This window comes from Chrysochloris asiatica, unplaced genomic scaffold (genome assembly GCF_000296735.1).
Source record: "Chrysochloris asiatica unplaced genomic scaffold, ChrAsi1.0 scaffold00327, whole genome shotgun sequence".
NCBI lineage: Eukaryota > Metazoa > Chordata > Mammalia > Afrosoricida > Chrysochloridae > Chrysochloris > Chrysochloris asiatica.
The window spans coordinates 1699942-1708662 of record NW_006408845.1 but is presented as its reverse complement, the minus strand read 5'-3'; the positions used below and the strand labels follow the sequence as shown (position 1 = coordinate 1708662).

The following is an 8721-nucleotide window of genomic DNA, read 5'->3' as shown; positions in this document are numbered from 1 at the left end:
GTGTATAGTCGTCTGTTATGCTGTCTAAAGAAGGTATTTGAAATGAGCAAATCATTGATTTTGCAGAATTCTATCATGCTTTCTCCAGCATCTATTCTATCACCAAGGCCATATTTTCTAACTACTGATCCTTCCTCTTTGCTCCCAACCTTTGCATTCCAATCACCAGTAATGATCAATACATCTTGATCACATGTTTGATCACTTTCAGATTGAAGAAGTTGGTAGAATTCTTCTATTTCATCCCCACTGGCTTTAGTGGTTGGTGCATAAATTTGAATAATAGCGGCATTAACTGGGCTTCCCTGTAGGCACATGGATATTATCCTATCATAGACAGCACTGTACCTCATGATTGATCTGGATATATTCTTTTTGACAATGAATGCAACACCATTCTTCTTCAATTTGTCATTTCCAGTATAGTAAACCAGATTCAAAATGGCCAATACCAGTCCATTTCAGCTCACTAATGCCTAAGATATTGATGTTTATGCTTTCCATTTCATTTTTGACAACTTCCAATTTTCCCTAGATTCATACTTCATACATTCCATGTTCTGATTTTCAATGGATGTTTACAGCTGTTTCTCTTCATTTTGAGTTGTGCCCCATCAGCAAATGAAGGTCTGGTGAGTTTTTCTCCCATGGGCTTACACAGGGTAGATAGGGACGGGTAACTTAGACATTGGTTCCTAAAAGGATGGAGCTATAAAGGCACAAAGTGACTAGATTATAAGGTTTCAAGAGGGAGTTCAGTTTAAGAGTATGGGGTGGGGGGGTAGAAAAAGAGTCCCCACTGAATAGTTTTCATCTTGTTCAGACAGGTGTGGTGAAGAGATGGGGATAACATTTGCATGATTCAATAGTGAATAATTGTTATCATGACTAATTGCGACTGTCACAATTGTAAAGGGAGAAGTTTTGTAACAAAAACAGGAGAGTGGTTACTTTTACTGTCCAGAAACAGAGGACCCTAGGACCATCAAGGAAGAAGAGCACAAGCAGAATGCAGGACCTTATCCAGAGAAGCAGCGACACCAGAAATAGAGACAGAGATGATGACATGGAGTGAGGGAGCAGCTGAGCACTCTGGACTCATGAAAGAGAGGGACTGGGTGCTGGCGGCCAGGAGGCAGGCTTGCAGAATGTGCCCTTGCTTGTTTAAATTATTAAATATTCCTTAGTATTTCTGTGTACATTCCCTTCCACCCCACAAAAAAGAAACAGGAAATGGAAACAAATATTGCTGAATGATGATGCATGGAGGAGATTGCAATCATTGTAATGAAATGATGATGTAAAGCTGATGTTCTCCCATGTAAACTATCACTCAGTTCACAATAAAATCTTACAAAATTAAAAAAAAAAAAAATTGATGCAAAGCAAAATGACCCTGATAACCCTTCCCATTTACCTTAGTGTTGAAAGTAATACCCTTAGATATAGAAGGAAAAATATAAGTCATAGTATTGGCAAAAAGAAAAAAAGGTCATTTATTGGATTGGTGTTTTCGGAAATACTTTTTGCACAAAAGAACTAATATTTCTTCAGATTGTGAGGCTGTTTTGTCAGTTCTAAGTGAGATCATTTGATTGTCATAGACAATATTTAACCAATATGCCTACCAGAACTGTTCTACAGGAAAAGTTAACCAAACACATTACTTATTTTCGGAAAGGCTTTTCAAGCATTTTTTACAATAGGAAATGATGTGTTGTGCTTGTAACCTAGGGAGCTACCTGAGTGTGCCAGGTAGAACCTATATCTGGAATACTCAAAAGTACCTTAAACTGGGGGCTCTTTTGGTTATTTGAAGTCAACACATGTTTCATTGTATTCAATAAAACAAGCTTTATTTTTTTTCAAAAAAAAAATCACTAATACCTAAAATTTTTGTCTTTTTATAAATGAGTTAAAGTGCTAACTACAAGCGAAATTTATAAAATAAAACCTTAACATGTTAGATATTAATCTTTACTTAGAGAAATACCGAGGAAGAACATCTTAAAATTAAGGCTTTGCAGTGTCTAAAACTTTTGGCAGAGGTTCAGGCCAAGTCTCTTCCTGTGCTAAGTAATTCAATTTTGTGTTTTTAAAACAGACTTTGTTATACAGTACAAATGGGCACCTCTGTAAAAATTTCCATTGAACCTTTAACCTAGATATTACAGTTCTACAGGGAAAACAATGCAGTTTTGCTCACCTTATTCTGCTTTATCCGAGTCTGTGGTTTAAAATGAGCAGTGTTAAGAAGAGATTGTTCCATTTGTAGGTGGTGCTAAGCATATGGCTTCAGTGGTTAAGCCATACCCTTAGACTCATCTGTCTTTTTGTTAGTTCTCTTTCTGAACTCCATGTTTGTCACCTAAAGACACCTCTTTGCAAAAGCAGTCAACTTCTGCAAAAAGTGCTTAATCAAACTCTGCAACCTGCAATTTTATAAATATTATTCCATCAAACATATCTCCGTAATTAGTGTTTATCTCTATCAACCTCTTTAATTTTAAGCTCCTTATAGCATTTTGGAGCTTTGTCAAGCTCCTTTAACTCTGTGTTTCCCTGTTTTACAAAACTTTTGCCATTTAAGAAGCCCTGGTGGCAGGAGGCAGGCTTGTGTACCCTTTGGTTGTTTGAAGATGCATGGAGAGGATTATAATCATGGCAATGAAAAGAAATACAATAGGATGAATGTAAAGCTAACATTCTCCCATGTAAACTATCACATAATTCACAATAAAACTGTAACAAAAATAAAAGGACCCCTGGTGGCACAATGTGTCAAATGTTGGGCTTCTATCCTCAAGGTTGGCAATTCAAATCCACTAGCCACTCCTCAGTAGAAAGATGATGCTATCTGTTCCCGTAAATATTTATAATCTCAAAAACCCTATAGACATTGGCTACCCAAAATGGGGGGTGGGTGGCCACAAAGGCAAGAAGTGACTGGCTTACAAGCTTTCAAGAGGGAACCTAGATCCAGAGGGCCTGGAGGAAGCTAGAATCTCCGGTGAGTAGTATTCAATCAGACTAGGTGGAGCTGATGCAATGAAATACAGACGGGTCTCTTGTGATACAATAGTGAATAATTGTTATCAGGACTGTTTGTGAGGGTTGGAAATGTAAAGGTGGATGTTTTATAGCATGGAGGGACGTGATTAACTTTTCAGTCTAGGAGCGGAGGTCCCTAGGACCATCCAGGGAGAAGAGCTGAGAGCGGGACCCTACCCAGAGAAGCAGTGATGCCTGAAATGGAGCCAGAGATGATGACGTGGAGCAATGGAGCAGCTGGAGACTTTAGATACAGAGAGGGAGAGTGACTGTGTGCTGAAGACCTGGGGGATATGGAGGAAGGATTGCATGGAGGGGATTGTAACCATGGCAATGAGACGATATATGACAGAATGAATATAAGACTGATGTTCTCCCATGTAAACTATCACATAATTCACAATAAATCATTAAAAAAAAAAACCTTATAGAGCAGTTCTACTCTGTTCCCTGGCGTGACTACGAGTCAGAATCAATTAAATGGCATTGGGTTTGGTTTTGGGGTTTTTTTGTTTTGCAATTAATAAAACTTGGTTTTACATTAACCAAACTTGTACTTCTTTCTGTAGAATACAAATGGCAAAATATATCATTTCCTGTATGAGAAAACCAACTATAAAAAAAGATGACAAGACTCCCTAAGATAATACAGAAATAGAACATTTAAAGTCCTGAAAGGACTATTTTACAAATTCCTAAAGAGGCAGTAAAATTCATCTCTTTACACTAAATGAAACCGATTTTCCTCTTCTGTTTCCCTTTTCTGTTCTTAATGTATACCCTGTCCCTTACAGATCCATACTTGTCTCACCTTTTGCCTACTAGATATTTAAAACTGGATGCCTCATTTTGTAATTGTTTTCCATTAAGTTGGTTCCAACTCATAGTGACCCTGTATAGGGTTTCCAAGGAGCAACTAACAGGTTTGAGTAGTCACCCTTGTGGTTAACAGTCCAGTGCTAACCTTAAAGCACTACACCAGGACTCCTCATAGATGTCTCAAATTCAACACACACCTAAAACTGCATTCATTATCTTTCCAGGCCCTTCTCTCCATTATCTGCTCTTCCTCCAGAACTGTCTATCCATCCTGATTAGCAGCACCAACATCCTCACAGTCTATCATGTTCAGAAACCTGAGCGATCATAAATTCCTCTTACCCCTACTTTTACACATTTTTAGCCTTCTCACTCTAATTGCTTTTAAGTTTTAATTATTACACCAGCTAAAAAAAATGTAATGAGTGTCTATTGCTTATATTTCCTATTGTCTACAAAGTACATTTAAACTGCTAAGCATAAAATACAAATCCCTTCATGATCTGTTCCTCTCCAGTCATATCCTATAACTTGGGCTTTTGTACTTTATGTACCTATAGTGCTCAACTAGAAGGCACTGTGCTAAATACGTTGCATACATTAAGTCATTGAATCTTTAGAACAATCCTAGAAGTGAAGCAATATTTTACCCAGCTACCAACTAATACCATTGTATATTCCATACCACTCTTTGGCTTATTATTTCAGTTCCACAACTCCACCTATAATCTACTCTAGAACTCTACTCCAACTATAACCAGGTTCTGAAGCTCTACATCTGACACTAATGATCCTGTTACGGTTTTTTTTGTTTTGTTTTGAAAACACACCCAAGATAATGATTTGAATTGATAAATTGTTTTCTATCACCATCTATCTACTCTAAGGTTTTTCTCAATAGTATCAACAGTAATAGAACTCCTGGTGTGGCTCTGGAGGATCAGCACTCAACTTCGGACCACAAAACTGGCAGTTCAACTCCATCAGCTGCTCCTCAGAAACGCTATTTTTGTTGATTCCGATTCATAGCAACCTTGTATAGGGTTTCCAAGGAGCAGCTGGTGAGCTTGAATCACTTACTTTGCAGTTCAAACGACTTTGCAGTCTGACTTACTAGCCCACAGCACCACACCAGGACTCCCAGAAACTCTATACAGGGTTGCTATTAGTTGGACCCAATTCGAAGCACTTAACACCAACAACAATCTTAAGTAACTTCCATCAGTAATAATTATTCCCCCAAGTACTCTTTATCAATATGATTATACCACAAAATATCTTTTAACAAAATGATTACCTGACAATAAGCATAGTTTCCCAGGGCTTTGTGAGCTTCATCAACAACTAGACACTTTATCTCAGCAGCAGGACAAGTTCCTCTAGAAAGGTCATTTACCATGACCTGAGGTGTAAGAAAAAGGACTCTCTTATTATGCCATATTTCCTTCCTGGTTAAAGCTTGAGTTGTTCCTGTAAATAAAAGAGACATGCTAGTTCTAAACTCTAGATTGCTATTTGTAAAATAATCTGGTCTATTTTCACAATGCATCTGTGCATTGGCAATCTGCTTTAAGCATGAAAACAATTTGACAATTCATCAGACCACTATATTTTTTAAATGGTAAAAATGTCAAAGCTGGCTCTTGCCAGCTGACGTGTCTTTACATAATTCCTACAAAATAGTATAATATTTAAAGAGAAGTCACTTCTTCACGTGGGAAGTTTTTAGAGGTATATACATAATCCCTTCAAAACGCTCTAGTTAAAAATCCTCGGAGCTTCTCTGACGATTAAATTAAGCAAGTTAGTCATTAGAACTGGACTTGCTACCAGTAGTAGATGTTTTAAGAGGAATAACGTAAAATGGGCATATTCTAATCTGAGAGTAATCCACAGGGGTACGAAATTTCTCTAACTGTATTTCCAACAGAAAGGTACACCATGGTGAAGCACTGATTAAATTAGAGGGCTCGCCTTCTAAACAAAATGAGTCCTTTTCGGAACAACCAGGGCCTCTTCGGGAGAAAGATACAACCGTCAGCTTCGGTAGTTTTACAACTTTGGAAACTCTATATAAGAGAATTCTGTGCTGTCCTATAGGCTACTGAGTCGACTGGACGACAGTGGATTTTATTTCCATCAAAACGGGTGCTTTCCCCTGGAGTACCCAGATCTTAACTCCAAAACGTCTATTGCTTTTAAGATAACGCACCTGTCATTTCGGCCATGTGGGATTGTGGGATACCCATAACCCGGTAGCATGCCTCGATCTGTTGTGCCACCAAGGGTTTCGTGGGCGCCATGAAGACTACCTTGCCAGAAGGGAACCAGCGGTAGAAATTGTACATGACCACGGCGGCAATGAAGGTTTTGCCCAGTCCGGTAGGTAGACAAACCAGCGTGTTGCAGAACAGAGCGGTCCGGGAAATGTGTAGCTGGTAGTCCCGCACTGGGCAGTTGGTTGGGTAAATCCACAGGGCGCCTGCTGACTTGCAGAACCCGCCATCCTCGAGACTCAGCTGCCGCTCAGCCTCATACGCTGCGACAAGAAACACATCATCGTCTGGCTCCGGCTGAGCCTCGGTAAAGTCTGCCGATGTAGGTAAACACGACCTGGAACTATCAGGGCTCTGAGGCCGATCGGTTCCGGAGATGTGACTCGTAGCATCCACACATCGGACGACCCTTGAACCCCACGTCTGGAAAAGCGTTCTTTGCCGTCCGCTCATTACGCCGATGACCACCAAACGCTTTGCTCAGACACCGGCAGCTGAAACTGCTTAACCGCCACGGCTTCGAGCCCCATCGGTTTCTTTCACGCGAAATTGTAGAGCGAGAAGGCGGGACTGAGGCCAGTTTACCCACTTGAAAATGCCGCTCCAGATTTTGCATTGGAAATACAATTGGCTGACTATACGGAAGCCCTCAGGGCCCACATAAGGACGCATGCGCACTATTGAGGAGTAACTCTAAATTTGGTCCCCTTTTTACTATTGTTATAGAGTCCAAATTAAGTTCCGCTTCTACAGAACAAGAGTGTTTTACTAACGTGATATCGTTTAAAAAGATAATGATCTCGAAATCCCAAGACAATGAAAAACCTATCATTTGCACAGTTAGCGTTATTGACAGTCTAAGGTGCCTAAGTAATGCGGCCGAGAGGTCTAAGGTGCTGGATTAAGGGTCCAGTCTCTTTAGGCACATGGGTTCGAATCCCACCGCTGCCAGGGATAGTTCCTTTGGAGTCCTAGTGTGGTGCTGTGGGATAAAGCACTGGACCGCAAGATCGGTTTGAACCACAAGGTCGGAGGTTCAAACTCACCAACCGCTCTTTGAAAACCCTTTGTACCGGTCGCTATTAGTCAGAACCGACTACACGGCACTTAACTAGGTGCAGTAGTCCTTGTAGTGATTTTTATTTTTAAATGGGAAGATGAAGTGAATAGCAAAAATGTATAGCTGTATCAAGTAATTCGTCCTATTTCTATGTCCAGACTGAGAAAACAAAAGGCTACCTATAAGGACTGACAACCCACTATTTTAACATTTTTATTAAGAGATAAGCAGTCTGCCCTGTTATTCGTTCGATAATCCAGAAGGAAAGAAGAAAAGACATAGTCGTCCTTTTCTATCAGATAAAGAGCAGTAAGCGTCAGTGTGGTTTTATTTTATTCTAGCAATAGCTTTGTATCTCTGCTTTGGCTACAATTCCCTACTTTTCTATGTATTTCCTTACGGGATTATTCTGAACATCAATAATGCCGCCCTCATTAATATCAGTAGGGAGCGCTAGTGGTGATGTAGAATAAGCACTGGACTGCTAACCATAAAGTGGGCAGTTCAAATCCACAGCCGCTCTCAGAAACCCGTTTATACAGCTCGCTATGAGGAGTACCGGTGTAGCGTTGTGGGTTAATGTGCCAGACTGCAAAGCCATTTGAACTGCAAGGTCGGTGGTTCAATCTCACCAGTTGCTCCTTGGAAACCCTATACAGGGTCGCTATGGGTCGGAGTCGATTCGATGGCACTTAACAACAACAACGAGTGAATAGGAATCCTGGTGTGGCGCTGTGGGTTAATGCGCCACACTGCAAAGCCGTTTCAACTGCAAGGTCGGTCGTTCGAAACCCTATACAGGGTCGCTATGGGTCGGAACCATCTCGATGGCGCTTAATAACAACAAACCTGAGTGAATAAGGAAGATCGTAAAAGAATTGACACATTTGAGTTACAGTGTTTGAGAAGAATATTGAAAATACCATGGGGTGCCAAAAGAACCAACAGATCTGTGTTGGAAGAAGTGCAGCCAGAGTGCTCCTTGGAGGCCTTCTCTCATACTTCAGACAATGTCAGGAGGAACCAGTCACTGGAGAAGGATATCATGTTTGGTAAATTGGAGGGTCAGAGAAAAAGGAAGACTCCCAGCGAGATGGATTAGCAAAGTGGCAACATCACTGGGCTCAAGCGTGGCAACAATTGTGAGGTTGGCTCAAAACTGGGCAGTGTTTCGTTCTGTTGTGCATAGGGTCGCTATAATTCGGTACCGACTCGATGGCACCTAACAACCTGAGTTAACAGAAATCCACGATGCACCACCACCACCACGTATCAGAACCCACTCCACGATACACAACACAATTATCATCAGCAGCATCCGCCACTAGTCCAAAGCAGAAGAGGCAGACTGCGTGCAGTGCCTTTATATTTTTTTAAATTCAATTTGTTCAAGCTTCTAAACTTGCGTTTAATTTCTCGTGCGTGGGGGGTGGGGGAGGGCGGGGAGGGGAAGGGGAGGTGATGGAGGAGAGCCTGAAGGAGCAGATTGTATCTTAGCTTCCTGTGCAAGTTTTG

The 8721-nt window shown here is 40.8% G+C and overlaps 1 protein-coding gene across 1 annotated transcript in view; it reads right to left on the bottom strand.

Annotated features, from left to right (window-relative positions):
• Window positions 1-6687, bottom strand: part of FANCM (Fanconi anemia, complementation group M) — a 94606-nt gene extending 87919 nt beyond the window's left edge. Inside the window, exons 1-2 of the mRNA XM_006875445.1 lie at window positions 6083-6687; window positions 5168-5340 (exon numbers count right to left, since the gene is read on the bottom strand). Of these exons, the coding sequence (XP_006875507.1) occupies window positions 5168-5340; window positions 6083-6599 (690 nt within the window). The 5' untranslated portion in view covers window positions 6600-6687. The remainder of the gene's footprint in view (window positions 1-5167; window positions 5341-6082) is intronic.
• Window positions 6688-8721: the final 2034 nt, after the last annotated feature.